Here is a 21333-nt window from a genome sequence, read left to right as displayed (position 1 = left end):
CTCACAATAGCCATTTTTGTTCTTTACTTTTTACGAAAAATAATGGCTTATTTACGAAGCGATTTTAACAATTTACAACATTAACCCTTATCCAAATAAACATGTTTGGAAGCTAAGACATTAAATGTAGATTATAATTGTCTTTTACATTGTACAATTTTGATCAATACTTTAGAAGTTTTCAAACGTATAAACTTACGCGGAATCAAAAAATATGTCGCGCGGCGGCGGCCGAGGGACATAGCGGTTACAGCGGAACCGGCCGGGGGCTCTCATAAGCTTCGGGCTTATGTTATTGTAGTAGATAGTGTATTTCGTCATTGTGTGGTTGTGCAGACGGTAACGCAGAGGAGCAACCACAGCGCTTTCTTTCAGATATTCATTGTTTCTGGTTCTTTGGTTTCTGAATTGTCGATAAAAATATATTTGACTTGGTTAGAAAAACGGACTTTTGTTTTTGCTTTGCGATTGGGTTATTTGTTGCTTTGTGGGTATTACTATACGATCATGCCTGGAAGACGTCGTCGTTCGAACATAGGTCGTAGTACAGTGAATGCCAAAAGAGCACGTTCAGCAAGAGATGAAGAATCGTCAACGGAACGTGAGACTCGCCTCAGCCAGAATAGTGATAGAAATCGGATACAGAGAGAAAGAGAATCGTCTGTAGAGCGTGAGGCTCGCCTCAGTCGGAAAAATTATAGAATTCGGATACACAGAGAAAGAGAATCGTCTGTAGAGCGTGAGGCTCGCCTCAGTCGGAAAAATGATAGAATTCGGATACAGAGAGAAAGAGAATCGTCTGTAGAGCGTGAGGCTCGCCTCAGCCAGAATAGTGATAGAAATCGAATACAGAGAGAAAGAGAATCGTCTGTAGAGCGTGAGGCTCGCCTCAGCCAGAATAGTGATAGAAATCGAATACAGAGAGAAAGAGAATCATCTGTAGAGCGTGAGGCTCGCCTCAGCCAGGATAGGGATAGGCATCGAATACAGAGAGCAAGAAAATCATCCGCACAGACACATAGCAACACCGAACAAAACGAACAACCAAACAGCCACAGACCCGAGAGAGTAACTAATTCATGGGTAAATAAAGAAAATTCTGCCAATTTTTGCGAAACTTTTATCGTTTACGCAGCACAATAGGAAAAATCACCCGATTTTGAAACATTCTTCATTGGTGCTCCGCTTCTATTGGTCTTAGCGTGATAATATATTATAGGCTACATCCTACTAATATTATAAAGGCGAAAGTTTGTTTGGATGTATGGATGTGTGGATGTATGGATGTTTGTTACTCTTTCACGCAAAAACTACTGAACGGATTTTAATGAAACTTTACAATAATATAGCTTATACATCAGAATAACACATAGGCTACAATTTTAACCGACTTTCAAAATGGGGGAGGTGTTATGTTCGTTTTCTTATATTCAACGATTACTCCGCCGTACGTTACCCGATTTTTATATTCACAAAAGTGGTGATCTGATGAAGGATCCATAAGTAATCGAGGGAACTCCTCAAAACTTATAGGGAAACGTGTGGTGACTTCGGTTTCGTGAGAAGTATTCTAAGCATATGCTACCAACAAGTAAGATTTTGCACCGAGATATACCTGGTATACCGTGGTTCGGAAGGTGCTGAGAGAACTCCTGATTCTTTATAGATACAAGTTTGGGAGTTTCGGCGTTGTTTTAAGAACAGGAACCATATGCTACTATGCAAATTACATTCATCATCATCATCATCACTACCATATTATACCATTTCATAGTCTTTTAGATCGAGACTCGAGTTTGTCAAGCGATAATTAAAAAAAAATCTTTATTTTATTTCTAAAAATAGTTTGACGACCTCTGTGGCTCAGTGGTGAGCGCGTTGGTAGCTCAAGCCGGAGGTTGCGGGTTCAAATCCCGCCGACGGAACAAAAAGTTTTCAAAGTTCCTGGGTCATGGATGTGTATTAAATATGTGTATCATATACTTAATAAAAATCTTAAATATATGTATAGTATAAAAGTATTAAATATATTTCCGTTGTCTGGTACCTGTAACACAAGTCCATCAGGTACTTACCACGGGGCCAGACTGACGTGGTGTGAAGCGTCCATAGATAAAAAAAATCTATACCTACCTAATATAATAACATTGAAGAGTATGTTTGCTTGAACGCGTCAATCTCAGGAACTACAGGTCCGATTTAAAAACTTATCTCAGTGTTAGATTGATCATTTATCGAGTAACGGTGGTATGAATAAAAAAATCTTAGTGAACGTTTTAACAGCTTTCTAACTAAAATGTTCACTAAAGTTAAAAACCGTCTTATAACACTCCATATGAATAAACGCTTGCTAAGCCTTCGCTAAGTAAAATACCTTTAGATGACGTTTTATAAGATTTTTTTTTGGTAATGTTGGTAGTGTGTCAATTTATCGTATTCCACAGATTAAAAATTGTATTCAATATGTGTCAAAAATAAAGAGTAAACAAAAAATAAATGTACTTTATGGATTTTATAAATCATAGAGCAAAGTAGACTTTGACATTGGCAACTCACTAAGGCCGCCATAATAAAAGAAGAAGAAGAATAATGAAAAGAAGGAGAAGATGACTAAAAATACTATTTTATTCTGTTTTACTTTTGAGGCCTACAATTGGTGCATTTGACACAATGTCTCTAAGGGTCTATATAGACGGACCGCATTTCAACTGCAATCCAACCGCAAATTGCAGTTCAAGTGTAGTTTGAATGCAGTTGACACGACTGCAATAGAACTGCAAACCAAACGCGCAGTTGGATTGCAGTTCACTTGCAGTTGGCGTGCAGTCGTGTGAACTGCATACCGACTGCATCCAAACTGCACTGCTGGAGAACGGACCGTGCGGGCGGGTAGGATGGTGCAGTTTAGATGCAGTTAGTATGCAGTTCACACGACTGCACGCCAACTGCAAGTCTGCAACTGAACTGCAATCCGACTGCGCGTTTGGTTTGCAGTTCTATTGTAGGGTCTACACAGATGGACCGCATTTCAATTGCAATCCAACCGCAAATTGCAGTTCAAGTGCAGTTTGAATGCAGTTGACACGACTGCAATACGACTGCAATAGAACTGCAAACCAAACGCGCAGTCGGATTGCAGTTCAGTTGCAGTTGGCGTGCAGTCGTGTAAACTGTATGGTTTGTAGTTCTATTGCAGTCGAATGTAGTTCTATTGTAGTTCTATTGCAATCGTGTCAACTGCATTGAAACTGCACTTGAACTGCAATTTGCGGTTGGATTGCAGTTGAAACGCGGTCCGACTGTGTAGACCCGAAATCGTGTCAACTGGATTTAAACTGCACTTGAACTGCAATTTGCGGTTGGATTGCAGTTGAAATGCGGTCCGTCTGTAGAGACCCTTACTGATTCTTGAAATTGCAATAATGTCAGAAATCGCGATAATATTCGATATTGCGTCCATTTTCAGTCTCTTAAAATGGTCTTAAAGTAGGTCCGAGGCTTCACTAAAGTTTGCGAACTCCTATTTTACGTTTCGAGCCTAAACAACTGTTAGCAAACGTTTATTCATAACGATTATGCTTGAAATAGGTTTACAACAGGCCTAATAAACATGCGCTATTCTTTGACAGCTGTTACCTTAAAACGGTGTTAGAGCACTGTTAGAGAACCTTTATTCATAATAAATTTTACAACAGGCTTTTAAAGCTTCTAAAAACCCACGCTAAATTTTTATTCATACGACCGTAAGACTATAGGCTATATTATATAATATAATATCACGCTAAGACTAATACGACCGAAGAAACTCAGGAAAATGCGGGAAAAACGGGGAAAATATTTTTTATGGGAAAATGTACGGTTTCTGTAAAATTCCTAATTTACGCGGGCGAAGCCGCGCGGGACATCTAGTAATGAATAAATAACAAACGACGATAACGGAAAATCTAGTGTTTATTGTTTATAGACTTGCCGGCTCGTGTATACAATCTTTATCGAAACTTAAAATTATTACAAAAATTAAGTTTATGTCGGAATGATTTAGATATACTGTAATGTAGGTATAATTTCTGCGAGAGCAGCCGAAACAGTACTTCATTAGTCATGACGGTAATGGAGCGAGCTGCGAGTTACAGCCTGGCATCAAGTAAAAGGTTGGAAATGGAATGAAATACACTATTGTCGTAGTCGTTCTGCACAGGCATTAAGAAAAGGTCAATTCGTTCGTCCCAACGCCAAAACCCCGTTGAGCCACTACAGATATCCTAGACAACATGATGAGAGAAAGGGCAATCGAATATTATGCCCCTTGGCACGTTCGTAAGGCTGCGTTTCCACTGAAGCAGAGCGGAGCGGAGCGGAGCTTAGCGGTGCCGAATTGACCAATTACCATGCTCGAAATCTTCGCTGTCATTCCACTGGAATAGCACGATTGGTCAATTCGGGCACAATCGTTTGTAGTGGTCCATACTCTATATTCTATAACAAGCAAAAGTGGACTGCATGAGATATTCTAAAATCTAAAGAAAATTATCAATACCATTGCTAGTAGAGCAAACTCAGCAAAGTGATTGCTGAGTTTCGAGGAAGCATAGAGCCGCCCGCGGCACGCCGGCGAAACGAGCGACGTTACGCAAGACCTTCTAATGAGACTATAAAGCCCTGCTGAAGTTATCTAAATAGACGCCACGCGTGCACATTGTTGACGTTAGTGTTCGAAAACAATACGCCAGTCGGTGCAAACATCTCGCCTGCGCGCGATACAGGCCAGCAGGCCAGCAGGCCAAAGGAGACGTAAACCCTCAACCTCGACGCTACTCATTTCGTTCGACTCGGCCGCGAACAAACAACTACGTACGTCCTACACCTATAGCACCTATAATAACGTGCGTATATGAATAAGGATAAGAATAAAACATTAATTTTGCCCATCACACAACACAATATTTACAAAACAGACCCAAGAACAAGGACAAAGAAAAATTAAATTAACATTATATTGTGTGATGCCAAAGATGGACCCAGCTCAGCATTAGCAGCGAGACTGCTGCACTGATATTCTGCTGGGACCAAGATGTGACATCACAATGATAAAGTTATCATAGAACAAATACAAACAAGAAGCATACTAAATTAATAAAGTAATCATAAAAAAAATGAGAATAAAAAAAATGCAGGGCCGGATTTATATTTTATATGAGTAATGAGTATAGGCCACTTTAATTTAACCGCCCCTATGTACGAAGAGTATGAGCGTTCGTGGCCTAATGGGTAGACCTTCGATTCGCACTCCTAGAGGGTGCAGGTTCGAACCCGGGTGGAGGCGTGTACCTATGAGACATTTTCTGATCTCAAGTACATAATACGGACGCTCGTACGGTGAAGGAAAACATCGTGAGAAAACCCGCACATACGTATTGACTAGTTCTTTCCTCTGGACTAGGCCGACTATGTTGTGAGAATGCCGTATGCGCTTGGGCAACCATACGGTAATTTAAAAAATCTTGTCCCAGGCACTACATTATTTGAGGAGTGGTTATTTCGCTATGAAAAATACTGTATAAATCATCCACAACGGATTTAAAGGCCTAGGTATGTACGAACTCTGCCGCCCTCCTAGGACGCTGCCGCCCAATAAGCCAAGGCCTATACTGCCTATACATAAATCCAAAGCTTATAGGTCTCGATACGCATGATTAGTGATCCAATATTTCCTCTAAACACTAACGTTTAGCTTAGACTGGTTGGTTGCGAATAAAATAATTAGAAATTTTCTGTAGAAAATGAACAAATTTTTGGAGTTGTCGAAACACCGAAATATTGCAATAATAGATTTCAAGTCGATTAATCTATACAGTAATCCATAATCGTAAGTCTACGTTTATTATACGAGAATTGGTGTTAAAAAATATGAATTTGCGCTGCGACAAACTGATCGATACTATCCAGATTCGAATGATGCTAGAAAGTAAATTATTATTTTTTAACAAAAAATTGAAACCGACTTCAAAGGTATAAACAATACTCTTAAAATGATCTAAAATGTATGAAATAATTCTTATTCTGCATTAGTGCCTTTTTCAAAATTCGACTTAACCTCAACCAATTCCGTAAACACCACCAAAACACAAGCAATAATGTTGGCAAATCCGTGCAAGGCCCCTCACCACCATGCAGGTTGAAAACCTCGACGCGCGTTTCGCCCCAACACCGGAGCATCCTCAGGATGTGGACACGAACAACGTTCGTAGAGTATTTTCGTTCGTAGTTCGTAGAGTTCGTAGAGTCCTCAGGATGTGGACTCTACGAACGTTGTTCGTAGAGTCCACATCCTGAGGATGCTCCGGTGTTGGGGCGAAACGCGCGTCGAGGTTTTCAACCTGCATGGTGGTGAGGGGCCTTGCACGGATTTGCCAACATTATTGCTTGTGTGGTGGTGGTGTTTGCAAGTTCTTGCATGCGAGTGTACGCATAGGCAGTGTGGGAGGAGGGAGGTGATGTACGCATGCCTATGCGTACACTCACTCATTTACTTAAAGGTGGAAGTTGTTTTCGCGAAATATTGCTAAAAATAATAACAAACTAAATTTAAACTATGGATTTCCGCAATGTAACGCCTGATTCCATTAACTATATTATTACTTAGCCAGTACCGACTTCAAAAGAATGAAAATTGAGTACAGAATTCTTTGAGGTTTAGTCGAATATTGAAAAAGGCACTAATGAAGAATAAGAATTTAAGATTTAAGAGAGAAATTAAGATTATATCCTAAACAACAAGACAAGAATTTTGAAAATCAGTCCACAAACAGCGAAATAATCATCAAAAATATCTGCTTCGATGCAAAATATCACGAAAAGTAGCAATAATTGGGTCATAATGTGATGACCCATGGTATAATTATGATGATGTATTGGCTTATGCTTTCAGTTGTTTAAACAACGCCAAAATCCCCGACCCAGTATCTATAAGGAGTATCCATATTCCTTGAGCACCTGAACAGCCTCAACTCCAAAATACATTTTACAATGGAGTTAGAGAAAGATAATTCCTTAGCCTTCTTGGATGTATTAATAATAAGGAACCCTGACGGCACATTAGGTCATACGGTGTATCGCAAACCTACACACACGCAAACAGATATTTAAATGGTGATTCCCATCATCACCCAGCACAGTTAAGTACTGTTGGAAAATCTTTATTTCAAAGAGCGCGAGGAATCTGCGATGAACAGCATTTGGATACCGAGCTTCATCATGTTGCACAAGTTCTACGCAAACAGAGCAGCAACCGAGTGAAGCCGGCAACAGTGGAGAGATTACCTGCAGTGTTACCATTTATAAAGGGAGTCACTGATAAAGTTAGGTACATTCTAAGGAAAGCTTCAATAAAAACATACTTTAAGCCGCCCAAAAAGATCAGCCAATGTTTACCATCAGTGAAATGCAACTTACCCCTTCAAGATGCAGGAATCTACAAACTCGACTGTAATTGTGGCCTATCTTATATAGGGCAAACCAAAAGGGCCATCAAAACCCGTATCAAGGAACACATTGCAGATGTCAAACACCGTAGGAACACCAAGTCCGCAATTTGTGAACACACACTGGATCAACCTCGCCATTACATAAGATTTGATAAGCCACAAGTACTGGCAAAAGAAGCAAGATACCGCCCAAGAATGATACGCGAGGCCATTGAAATTAAAAAAACACCCTAATTTTAACCGCGAAGATGGTAGGGTGCTGCCATCTAGTTGGGATCCAGTGATAAATAAACTAAAGCACAAATCTAGGAAACCTCGGCTTCATGACACTGTAAGTTCGTTCTGCGTAGATCGGAACGCAAACAAATATTGATGAATCTTCGGGTAGTTGAAGAACTTCAATAAATTGGACGCCTGTCACCACATTCCACCCGTGACCACGGCCGCTGTAAAGTAGCCGAAACGTCGGGATTAATAAAAGTGCTCCGCGACAAAATCCGTAAGTGTTTGAACCTTGTAATATAATCTATAAGGATTCAAAAGTTCTGTTCGGTACCTTCGGATCCCTGGATCCGAAGGTACCGAACAGGGTTTCGCATCAGATTATACCCTGATGCGAAACCCTACTTTTTGGTAGCATTTACCTCGAATGCTTCAGAAAAAATCAAAATCATTACATGTTTCCATACAAATTTCAAAAAATCCCCTCGATTCCTCATGGATCCCAGCATCAGATCACCACTTTTGTGAATATGGTACCAAATTCGGATTCAACCCTGTACAACAACAAAAGAATCATAAAAATCGGTCCACAAACGGGGAAGTTATGGTTGAACATACAAAAAAAATATATAATACAGGTCGAACATATTATAACCTCCTCCTTTTTGGAAGTCGGTTAAAAGGCCAGTTTTCTAACAAAAAACAAGTCATAAATGATTGTGGTGCTTAAGCTGAAATTCTAGTCCAGAACAGAGTGTACCGTGGACAATGTCCTCGCGACTTTTCACGGAAAACTGCATTACGAGTACTTCATACTTGGCGTGATTCAAGCTTTCATGAAATCGTAGAAATGGTCGCGACGGCCAAATCTCCGTGTCATGTTACATCGGACGACACGGGGGTCACTACACCTTACTCTTTACTACCTCAGTGACCAGCTGTACTGAGTGACCTATGACTAAACTGTCTACCTACAACTAGTAGGTTTAGCCATAGTCTATGGGTCTAGCATGCCCATAGCCCATAATACAAGTGTGACAGATTTCTTTTTTGCATCCGTGTTTTTCTTTTACTCTAGTAATTTTCTGTACTTATCTCAATTGATCAACTCTCATGTCACACTAATACACTAAGATTTTATAAATCTTTCAACTTTAAGGCTCCCAACTTTCACCGCCCGAGTCAACCTTCCGCTGCACGTGTAGCGAATAGCGATAGATCGCCGATAATAATTTTATCTAATACTAGCTGTCCCGGCAAACGTTTCTTTACCATATAAAGTATTTCGCCCATATTATTTTACTAAATAAGTATGTCACCATTGTAACGTCCATCGCTATCCCGTCGCACAAACAATGGTCGCCGTCAGTCTCGAGTTGTAATAATTTACTATTATTTAATCAACAAATGCACTTATCAATATAATAAGTACCCAGTAGCCGATTCTCAGACCCACTGAATATGCATATAAAATATGGTAAAAATCAGTAAAGCCGTTTCGGAGGAGTACGCGGCCTAACATTGTGACACGAGAATCCTACTAATATATTATACTGTAATACTGTTTACTTTTTAATGTAATTGCTTGCTGTGACCAATTGTAATTAGTTATTGCATGTAGCGTGTATTTTTAAATGATCAAACCTAATGTTGTAATTCATGCAAAACTGTTTTTGGTCCTAAATAAATAAATAAATAATATTATAAAGGAGTTGCTGCGTAGGGTAACCTCAATGAAACCACCATAATGGTGTTGGAACTTGGTTTATTCAAAACTAACTCGTGCTTATATAGGCTCACACAAGGTTTTCGATAGCGCGATGTAGCGGATTACAAAATTTGTATAGTGCCATCTGTTATCATTTGATATAACTAAAATAACAGCTATCGAACTAAAAATTTCTATAACCTGTCTAGATATAAACCTTTACTGGGTGGGATCTTTATAATGTCAATGATCTCAATTGATAATATTATTTTCTATACTTATGTCACCTGTCATACCTCTAATTCGTATTAAACAAAGGCGAAAGTTTGTTTGGATGTATGGATGTTTGTTACTCTTTCACGCAAAAACTACTAAACTGATTTTAATGAAACTTTACAATAATATAGCTTATCCTACTTCTTACTTCCTACTAATCCTACTAATATTATAAAGGCGAAAGTTTGTTTGGATGTATGGATGTTTGTTACTCTTTCACGCAAAAACTACTGAACGGATTTTAATGAAACTTTACAATAATATAGCTTATACATCAGAATAACACATAGGCTACAATTTTAACCGACTTTCAAAATGGTGGAGGTGTTATGTTCGTTTTTTTATGTTCAACGATTACTCCGCCGTTTGTTAACGATTTTCAAAATTTTTCTTTTGGTATATAGGGTATCATCTCCATTTGGTATTATATTCACTAAAGTGGTGATCTGATGAAGGATCCATAAGTAAACGAGGGAACTCCTCGAAATTTATAGGAAAACATATTGTGGTCACTTCGGTTTCGTGAGAAGTATTCTAAGCATATGCTAACAACAAGTAAGATTTTGCACCGAGATATACCTGGTATACCGTGGTTCGGAAGGTGCTGAGAGAACTCCTGATTCTTTATAGATACAAGTTTGGGAATTTCGGCGTTGTTTTAAGAACGGAAAGCATAATATGCTTTCCTCAATTATGCTATTATGCAAATTACATTCATCATCATCATCATCACTACCGTATTATATGCACTATGCATCGTCTCATGATTATGAGCCTATTATGATTCTGTTATTGGTACTTTTCATAGTCTTTTAGATCGAGACTCGAGTTTGTCAAGCGATAATTTAAAAAATCTAAACTTAATATTATAAACCTGAAAAATATGTTTGCTTAAACGCGCTAATATCAGGGACTACAGGTCCGATTTAAAAATTTATTTCAGTGTAAGATAGCTCATTTATCGAGTAAGGCTATAGGCTATAGCCTATAATATTATATTATCACGCTAAGACTAATACGGGAAAAACGGGGGAAATATTAGAAAGGGTTTATCTCACGAACTACTGGAGCAATTTTTATGGCAATATTTAACACAGATATAGAATAGATCACATGAAGGGAGTATAGCTATTTTTCATGGGAAAATGGGTTTCCGTAAAATTCCTAATAATCGCGGGCGAAGCCGCGCGGGACATCTAGTTTTATATATTATAAGAAGATGCCTCTCGTCATTCAAGCCGCAAATGATGTTTTGCTATGGATAACATTTGCGTTCTGACTTCTGTATAATAAACACGGTCACAACAGACGATTACGGCTGCAGCTCAGCAGTCAGTATTAATAGCACGGTGTTCGATGGGCCGATAGCTAGCTCATAGCTGCACGGCGGTAAACAACTCTAGATAATATTGACACTGGCGAATGGCGATAGAGAGAAAGTTCAGGGCGATTTCGGCCGCGGCCCGATATCGGCCGGCGCTTATCGCCGCATCCCGTTAACCTGGTGCTGGGTGCATCACCTCGGCCGAACGCGCCGATAGCGGCGATAGCGGCCTGCACGAGGAAAGTTTCGTCCGATTGCAGTTTATTTCGGTCGCCCCTTACCCCGGCCGGGTTACACCGTGCGTTATCTCGCGCGCGGCGCGGCAGATAGCGCGGTGCAAGCGCATGCCTTGATGTCGCGCCCCGCGACTTTCGTGCACAATTCGCATCTCACTTATTACACGTGGGGGAGCCATGCTTCGGCACGAATGGGCCGGCTCGACCGGAGAAATACCACGTTCTCACAGAAAACCGGCGTGAAACAGCGCTTGCGCTGTGTTTCGCCTAGTGAGTGAGTTTACCGGAGGCCCGATCCCCTCCCCTATTCCCTTCCCTTCCCTCCCCTATTACCCTATTCCCCCTTAAAAGGCCGGCAATGCACCTGCAGCTCTTCTGATGCTGCGAGTGTCCATGGGCAACGGAAGTTGCTTTCCATCGGGTGACCCGTTTGCTCGTTTGCCCCCTTATTTCATTAAAAAATTGTAACGCCTATTCACTATTTAATTATAGAAATGATAAAACATGCACAAAAGAAGGATCTAGGATCGAGTGGACTTAAATATAATTATTAGGACACAAAGCGAAAGGACAATATAACAATTTACAACGAATCTTTGTATCATCAACATCTAGATATGCAGATTCAAAGCATTTCAGAAGCCTCCTAAATCTCCGATGAAATTTAGTTGCACCCAATAGAGGTATCTCAACAAAAGGTCTAGTTATAGTGAAAATGTATCTACTAAGCATGCCGGCAAAATGACAAAAGTGTCATATAACTGACGGGCTGGAGTTTATTTCAGCTGGCTGAGAGCATCGGACTCATAGTCACTTAGACTATCGATAACGAATATGTGTGGTGTGTTGCAGGACTCGGCATGGAGGACGAGGTGACGTTCCTGTTCCAGATGGGTCTGCTGCGGGACGCGGTGTCGGCGCCCGCGCACCGCCTCACACTCGCCTACCTCAAGGAGCTCGCCGTCAACTTCGTGCACGATAAGGTACTACGAGGGACAGAAGCTGATGAACTATGAACTATTAACACTAACTAGAGATCGCCCAATGGTCGAAATTCGACCTTAGTTTCAACGACATTAGGACTACTACCTATATTTTGTCAAAAATATTGACTATCATATTTTTTTTTAAGTTTAAGTATAGATTTTTTAAATTATCGCTTGACAAACTCGAGTCACGATCTAAAAGACCATGAAAAGTACCAATAACAGGGTCATAATTATAGGCTCATAATCATGGGACGATGCATGGTATAGTAAGTATGGTAGTGATGATGATGATGAATGTAATTTGCATAGTAGCATATGCTTTCCCCTCCCTCTCTCAAACTTGTATTTATAAAGAATCAGGAGTTCTTTCAGCACCTTCCGAACCACGGTATACCAGGTATACCTCGATGCAAAATCTTACTTGTTGGTAGCATAATATGCTTAGAATACTTCTCACGAAACCGAAGTCACCACATGTTTGCCTATAAAGGACTATGCCCAAAAACAACCCATAGTCGATTAAAATAATGTATGTACAGCAAAGTAGAGCATAAATAGTAGATTGAAAATATTCAATTCATTTTTTTCTAAACTATAACTGAAACCGTTAATTTGGAAAAATAAATCTGAGATACACAGTGTGGTATCTACTTCGAATCAACTAGTTATTTCCTTTGTTTTTGTGATATTTCTCGTGAAAGCGATGTTGATGGACAATAATGTACAATTAAATAGAAAAAAATCGAGTGCGAGTCGGACTCGCGCATGAAGGGTTCCATATCGTTATAGAGCGAAAGTAGGAAAAAATTATTTTTTGTATGGGAGCTCCCCTTAATTAATTATTTTCTTTGTATTTTGCGGTTAAATATTAAAGTACACACATAATTGAGGATTTTGTAAAAAAATCATGTGTCTACATATTAATATAGCCATTATAGATTAGGAGCCAAAAAGGGAAAAAATCACGTTTGTTGTATGGGAGCCTCCCTTGAATCTTAATTTTATTTAGTTTTTAGTATATGTTCTTACAGCGGCATCAGATATACACAATCTGTGAAGATTTCAGAACTCTAGCTATAGTGGTTCTTGAGTAAGAGCCTGGAGACAGACAGACGGACAGACATCGAAGTCTCAGTAATAGTGTCCCGTTTTTACCCTTTGGGTACGGAACCCTAAAAAAGTATGTCAAATATAATATATTTTAAGAATAAACTAAATCACAAGTGGCTTCACTCTACATCCTCTATCGGTTGTATCACGGGGAGTGCTCTAAGAAATTGTTCGGAAACATACCACCTGCAACTTTTCGCCATCGCCCCACGCGAAAAATATACCATCCTCATCACTTTGATGAGTGGCAGTCTTTCACCGTGCGTATTTTGCGTAACTTTCTGCTGCGCACTGTAAAACTCTGAAATAAACTGTCACTATATTTTCAATACGACCTGCAAACCTTCAGAGGCCGGCAAGTGGCAACGTACTTGCAGATCTTCTAATGTTGCGAGTGTTCATGGCCGACAGTATAGTTGCTTTCCATCAGGTGACCCGTTTGCTCGTTTGCCCCCTTATTTTATTAAAAAAAAAAACGATCATATAACTGATATCGTGTACTTAATAATCCTAAAATAACAGTACATATTGTATACAGATTATTTTCTATACCAAACTAACATTCTATACTGTCAGATATAAAAGTGATAAACATTTAAACATTCAATTCATAAATACATAATTACAACACTGTACATCTGTATTACAAATGTTTTTACTACGTACTAATCGCCAAACTATCGTTTGTAGCATCGCGTCGCGTCGTCCTGAATATCATATAGGAATCCAAAAAGGACATTGTATTTGGGATTTACAGTATACATTACAGTATAAGTAGTCTACTATGCCACATATAAATGATTTTAATCGATTACGGGTTTTTGGTCCATACATTTTTGGGCATTCACCTTTTGAGGAGTTCCCTCGATTACTTATGGATCCTTCATCAGATCACCACTTTTGTGAATATAATACTAAATTGACACCCTATATACCAAAAGAAATTTTTTTAAAATCGGTTAACAAACGGCGGAGTAATCGTTGAACATAAAAAACGAACATAACACCTCCCCCATTTTGAAAGTCGATTAAAATTGTAGCCTACGTGTTATTCTGATGTATAAGCTATATTATTGTAAAGTTTCATTAAAATCCGTTCAGTAGTTTTTGCGTGAAAGAGTAACAAACATCCAAACAAACTTTCGCCTTTATAATATTAGTAGGATAGTAGGATTAGTAGGATATGCATCTCATGATTATAAGCCTATTATGACCATATTATTGGTACTTTTCATAGTCGTTTAGATCAAGATTCGATTTTGTCAAGCGATTTAAAAAATATTATTTGTTTGTTTGATTGAACACGCTAATCTCAGGAACTATCGGTCCGAAAAAAAAATCTGTTTTAGATAGCTCATTTATCAAAGATAGTAAGAAATTAGTTTTAGCGTGATAAAATAGCCTATAGCCTATAGGCACGCTAAAACTAATAGGATCGAAGAAACAGAGGAAATGTGGTTAAAAAGGAAAATTATTAGAAAGGGTTTATCTCACGAAGTACTGAAGCAATTTTGTATGTTATTTGGCACAGACATAGAGTAGACTACGTGAAGAGACATAAGCTATTTTGTTGCGAAAAAAATGTACGATTTCCGTAAAATTCCTAATTTACGCGAGCGAAGGCGCCCGGGACATCTAGTTAACTATAACTGTGCAAAATTTCATTCACCTACGTTTCCCCAGTTTTCGTCAAAAGAGATACAAAGTTTTTCTCTCGCGTATTAATATATAGATTATCCTACTCTGATGGTAGATTCGTGGCGTGCGAAGTACAGGCGCCAGGGCTGTTCCCGCTGTTTGTAAATATAGTTGCAGAACTTGTAGCTACTAGCTGTATAGCTCAGTTTAGTTTGTACTTAGATTTCACAGCAACTGTAGCGTCGTTTTTTTTTCTAATCCCAGTCCTTTTAATGTACTACATCTGATGCCCTGTAAACTTAACATGGTCATCACAGAAATGGTTACTCCTAGAAGCTATCAGTGCTTCTAGTGCCTAGTTTTCTTCTTTCAATCCTTCCACCGTGGTCATGGTGATGCTGGTGCCCGCAGATCCCGGAGCACGGGCTGGCGCGGCTGGGGGACCGCATCCTGCTGTTCCGGCACGACTACTGCTCGCCCAACGTGCTGCAGCTGCTCAACTCCGCCGCCGACGTCACCGACGAGACCATTCTCGAGATCGTGCTCACCGCCAACCGTATGTCACATACCTGCTAAGACTTCTGAGATATTATTTTACCTTAAACTATCGTCTACCCTGAAGTAACCTAAGACTACCTGATTCTACCGGATAACAAGTCAAAGGCCTTCGTCCATCCTCTTATCGGTGGTCCAGTTAGTCTGAGGATTCTGAGGATGCCTACAAAGTGCAGGAGCGTGTGGCAGTGGATAAAGTCTACCTATACTTTTCTGAGTTGGTCTGTTGTCCTAAGGCCGTAGAAATGTTTTCGTTATATATTCTTGCGTCTCAAAAAGCTCAGTTAAAGATATGAAAGGTCTGTGTGATCTTAACAGGAGTCCACACCGCCTTTTTTTCCATACAAACGTTGTCCCCTGTTTCCTTCCTGGATAATGCTAGTAAAGTTATAATTTTTTTCCTGAATATCTACGGCCACTAATACAATGTTCATATGTTTTCTTTTTTTTCATAATTTAATTATTAAATAAGATATGAATGTTCAAAAACCCAAAAAAATGGCCAGATTTTCCGCTGTGTTCAAACGTCCAGAAAACAGATTTGGCTAGATTATACAAAAAAAAAGCAAAACATAGGAACATAGCTCAAGCCTTTCTTTAATCATTAGTGAAAAAAGTACTTAAATCGGTTAAGTTTTGAAGAAGGAATCAGGGGACAACAAATCGTTGGTTTTCTGGATTTTCTGCAGTTGTCTCTATCGCGTTCTGCGGTATAGGCTTGAGGTAAGGGAGACAGCTATAGATATTACACGTACTTTTTATTCATTTCTCTAGCCCCTGGTGTATCCTCTTAACTCCACTATATTATGTTCCAGCATCGATCTGCGACGGCGGCGTGGAGTCGTGCGCGGCGGCGTCGCGGCCGCACACACTGGCGGTGCACTCGTACAAGGCGCCCACGTTCTGCGACTTCTGCGGCGAGATGCTGTTCGGCCTCGTCAGGCAGGGACTTAAGTGCGAGGGTGAGAAAATTAATACTGTCTTATTTTACTCTTAATAGTTACTGCGTTTTTTGCGTGTCGATAAAATTATCTCATACCAAAAATATTTCTCATTTAACTTTGCTAAGCTTCCATTAAGAAATGGGGTTTAAATAAAAATGAATGAAATACGACAGCTAAGCAGATCTTTCTATGTCTGACAATAATCCTTATATGATAATATTCCTTAGTGTGTGTTGTTTACAACACAACTCAAGATGTCAACGCCAACATCACATATTCTGCTACGTAAGCCCTAACCGTATGATACCTCTCCCCAGGTTGCGGGTTAAACTATCACAAGCGGTGCGCGGTGAAGGTGCCGTCGAACTGCGAGGCGCCGCCGGCGGCGGGCGGCGGTGCGGGCGGCGCGCGGCGGCAGTCGGGCGCGCCGCGCAGCCCCTCCCGCGCCTCCGACGACTCGCTGGTAAGGCGCCTCGCCGACCTCGTCACCGGCCGCGACTGACCGATCGTTCACGGGACACTGGGGGACCTAGCGCATTTGAAATTAACGCACGACACCAACATACTCGAATAACTAGACCCGTTTTCATCGACCGCCCCCTAACGCTAGGTGCTAGTCTTTTACGGTCATGTTTTCGTCCGATTATTTTATCCGTCCGACGTTTAGGTAACATATAAACGTAATTTTAATCTCAAGCCTACTCTTAAGATTAAAATTACGTTTATATGTTACGGGTTTACTGACCGCTAGGAGACTCTTAAGCATAAGGGTCAATTCAGACCGCAACGCGACGCGTAGAAGCATTTCTAAATTTGTACTGAATTAACAGATTATAATTGCGTGTAACGTCTTGGAAATCTGTTTTAAAAAAAAAAATTTAGAAATGGATATAACGCATCACGTTGCGATCTGAATTGACCCTTAGGGAATATTTCGTGAAAACGTGTATTAGGCCCGCTTACATTTATCTGAATTTTTGGCGTGACTATTGTACACGTGGGTCTTAGCAAAATATTTTCAACTGTGCTGTGGTGGCTATCATCACACCCGGCATCAGCTATCCAGACTGTTGGCCGCGGGGCAATGTACTCGACGTTTAACTGTTGCTTTTTAACTCGGTATACTTAATCGGTACATAATTTGACTAAGTAGGGTTAGGTTTGTGGAATCTCACTCGGGAAAGACTGTAGGCCAAAAGCTAATATTTATTTGGTAATCTACATTCTAAATACATAGATTATCAAATGAACATGGCCACACTGTATGACTGCCGGGCACCGACTGTTGCCAGGTTACAGTTGAAAATTTTACACAATGTTTCATATAATTTTAAATAGATGTACTTACCTATGTATTTAAGATCATAATATTGTGATCTATGTATCCGTCCAATTTTATTACTAAATAATATTAGCAGATATATGATTATATTTTTTACACTAATTTACTTACATTTATATTTTATAGTATTTTTATTAGTTATTAATTACCATATTATAATAATAATTTATAGTTATTTTTAAACTGTTAACATATTTTGTCGCTTAAAAAAACGAGTCTTGAAAATGATTAGTCATTATTCGCAAATCACAACTATTCACAACCGATGGATAAACTTGTTTGATAACTAAATGTTACTACGACAAACCCATAGGCCACACGCCGAATCAGGTTTTGTTTGTATTATTTCCTGTAGATGTATATTGTATAGTAGAATATATTATTCATGTGCTTTACACATGCTTTAGCCAACTCTTTTTTATGAAATATGCATAAATTAATATGTAATCTATTGACTAATATCTAAATTCAATTTTTAAATTGTTGAGATGTATGTTAAAAATAGTCAATTAATTTTTAACATATTATTATTGCGCAATTTCTACCTGTCAGTTTTTTTCTCGGTCTCACATTCCAGTTTGTATAAATACTACACGACTACACGAAATGTAATTTTAACTACTAAGTTAAAGGTGGTGGGTAGCATCGGACAAAATGTATATTGTTTTAATAAACGCTATTATTTTTTAATTTTTTTTTGAGTTTTATTATTATCCCATGTTACCCATCACCGACTAACGATTATTAAGCGATCCAACTAAAATCACTGAATGCTAAGTACTCACATACGGTTTTGCTCGATCGAGCAATAACGTAGAGCAAAACCCGCGGCTCGGGCTTTCGTCCACACATTCAGCATTGCTCGATAGTTTTATTCTAAATCGATATATTTAATTCCATCGAGCCGGCTCGATGCGAGCGTTCGAGCTGTGAGTTTTGCGGTCCACACAGTAATTATTACTCTATTTGGAGTAAAACAATCGAGCAAAACCGCATGCGAGTAGTTAGCATAACAACAGGGAATATTACGCGAAGGTCAAAGCAGAGGGCGCTACTAGTACATTATGATATAGTAAACTATCCGTCCAAAATCCCACATGTTGCACACAGCACACGTCACATGTCATATTGATAGAAACGTTGTCAAACGTCGAACAAAACTTTTTGTTTACTGTCTATGCTCGTGCTGCCTCTAACGTGTAAAAAAAACTAAAAAGAGATCTAATTACTTATCGCCATAAAAGTTGTAGGTACAGTTATTTTCAAGTAAATTGAAATATTTGATGTAGCTTGACTCTGACTTGTTCAACTAGCAGTACTAGTACAAGAAGTAGTAGTTGGCTAGTCGGATTGCTCGACAATGCTATTACTTGCGCCGTTGCGCCCATTGACAACTTTAAATGAAAACACAAGTTATGTTTAGTCCATTCGTAATTTCCAGCAATTCTAATTCTATGCTTTCCAGTGAATCATCACTACAACATAAAAAATGCATAAGCGATTAATTAATAATATAATAATTATTGTAAAATTCTATCAGTACATATTTTGATACTAGTAATGATGTCTCTCTGCAAACATGACTGAACCAGACTGAACGGTACGTTGCCGTACTTTTGGGAGGTTAAGTGCCGGATAGCCTATCCGCAACTTTTTTGACAGATGCTTTATCAGCAAGTGGTGAAACAACCCTAATTCGTATATCGCCTTCATCTGAAGCCAAAGCTATAGAATAAAGTTACCAATGAGTTACACCAACTCTGGTGTAACTCTACTCAGAGAATTCAGGATTCAGGAACCTCTCGTCGTGCTGCTCTGTCAAGTAGGTATAGTTACATAATATACTTTGACAGACCAATGTCATTTATTATTGTCCCAAAACCCGATGGTAGGCACGACGACGTTTAGGTTTGTGTTTGAGTTTACCAACTGTGCGAAACCGTTAAATCAGATAATACCACCTAAAAGGAAAGAAGAATAAAAAATTTTAATTTCAAATATTCATAGGACCTCCAAAAAGCCATTCAAGAACGTAGTAGTGTAGAATGTTTAGGCCATATAGAGCATCGTAAACTTACAAATATCTACGAGTATGTACGAGATGTGCGTCGCATGCGACGAGTGCCTCAGCCTTCACCGAGTGTCGGGTCCACAGAGCATCGGCGGCGCGTCGTCGGCGAGCGGGCGGCGCGGGGCGGCGGGCGCGGGGGGGGCGGGCGGCATCCCGCACACGTTCCAGCTGCACACGTACACGCGGCCCACCGTGTGCCGCCACTGCAAGCGGCTGCTGCGCGGCCTGTTCCGCCAGGGCCTGCAGTGCGGCGACTGCGGCTACAACGCGCACCGCCGCTGCCTGCCCCACGTGCCCAAGGACTGCGGCGCCGACCTCAGAGACCCGCCAGGTGGGTGCACGCATTAACGTCTGCGAGTAAACGATGCGTGTGAATATCGCGTACGTAGAAATGTTACGTATAGCGGCGAATTCACTTACAGACATGCCCGTAGGCCGTCTGCAATGGACATACACATACAGACTTAGCACAAACCTCCTGTAAAGTTGCCCGCTTTGAAGTTGCCCACGGGTATGTTCGTAAGTGTATTCCCCGCTTAAGCGACTATAAGTGTCTAAACACACTCGGCCGAAGTTACGCGGCGTAAATTTCGCACGATTACGTCAACGCATATAAAATACGTACGGAACGCGACGGAATAGTTAGTTTTTATCATTCGCAGGTGTCATCGGTAATTTAAAATACATTGCGGGCGTAATCATGCGGAATTTACGCCGCGTAACTTCGGCCTAGTGTGTTCAGACACTGTGTCAAATATTAGACTTACTTATTCCACAAGTTGTCAATATTGTGCGTCACTACTCACTCGCTCTCGAATTGAGTCCAATCGTAGCTGATGAACACGTGTCGACTGTCGTACCTGAAGATTCTCCGGCTATACTACGAAACGAGGCAATAAAATTATTAATATGCATGTTCCAGCGGAGTTCCCGGACAGCTGCAGCACGGGCAGCGAGCTGTCGGAGCCGCGCGCCGGCGACGACGACTCCGACGACGCCGCCGACGCGACTGACACGCCCGACACGCCCGACACCAACAACACGCACGACGACAACCGCAGCAGCGAGGTGCGTGCAGGCAGTAGGCACAGTCGTATTTACTGCCTCAAATTATTTTCCTATTTTCTTTAACACTTTTTAAAATTGTAACTCTATCTGACCACTATTAATTTTAATAACCTGTAAGTTTTAATATTGTACCTCGTTTGAGTCTCAGAACGGTTTCGTAGTATTTTAGCGCTAATTATGGGTACCCGGGTACCGCCCCAGCCTGCAGTAAGACACGCATATTATATTATTATAGCTTAAATCCACATGATTTATTTTGATTCATATGCCGTCACTCGTCAGGTGGAGCTACGGAAGCGGGAGGAGGAGGATGACGAGCCCCAGAGAGACGTGCCCGACCACAACACCAGCCGACCCAGCAGGTAA

General features: G+C 40.2%; 1 protein-coding gene across 1 annotated transcript in view; it reads left to right on the top strand.

Annotated features, from left to right (window-relative positions):
- The window catches only part of LOC121726169 (serine/threonine-protein kinase D1), a 63932-nt gene that overhangs the window by 40733 nt on the left and 1866 nt on the right, over window positions 1-21333 (top strand). The window contains exons 2-8 of the mRNA XM_042113403.1: window positions 12103-12233; window positions 15399-15543; window positions 16358-16504; window positions 16804-16970; window positions 19984-20230; window positions 20822-20967; window positions 21250-21329. Coding sequence (XP_041969337.1) covers window positions 12111-12233; window positions 15399-15543; window positions 16358-16504; window positions 16804-16970; window positions 19984-20230; window positions 20822-20967; window positions 21250-21329 — 1055 coding nt within the window. The 5' untranslated portion in view covers window positions 12103-12110. The remainder of the gene's footprint in view (window positions 1-12102; window positions 12234-15398; window positions 15544-16357; window positions 16505-16803; window positions 16971-19983; window positions 20231-20821; window positions 20968-21249; window positions 21330-21333) is intronic.

The sequence above is a fragment of the Aricia agestis genome, chromosome 4 (genome assembly GCF_905147365.1).
Source record: "Aricia agestis chromosome 4, ilAriAges1.1, whole genome shotgun sequence".
NCBI lineage: Eukaryota > Metazoa > Arthropoda > Insecta > Lepidoptera > Lycaenidae > Aricia > Aricia agestis.
This window is presented reverse-complemented; position numbering and strand designations above follow the sequence as displayed.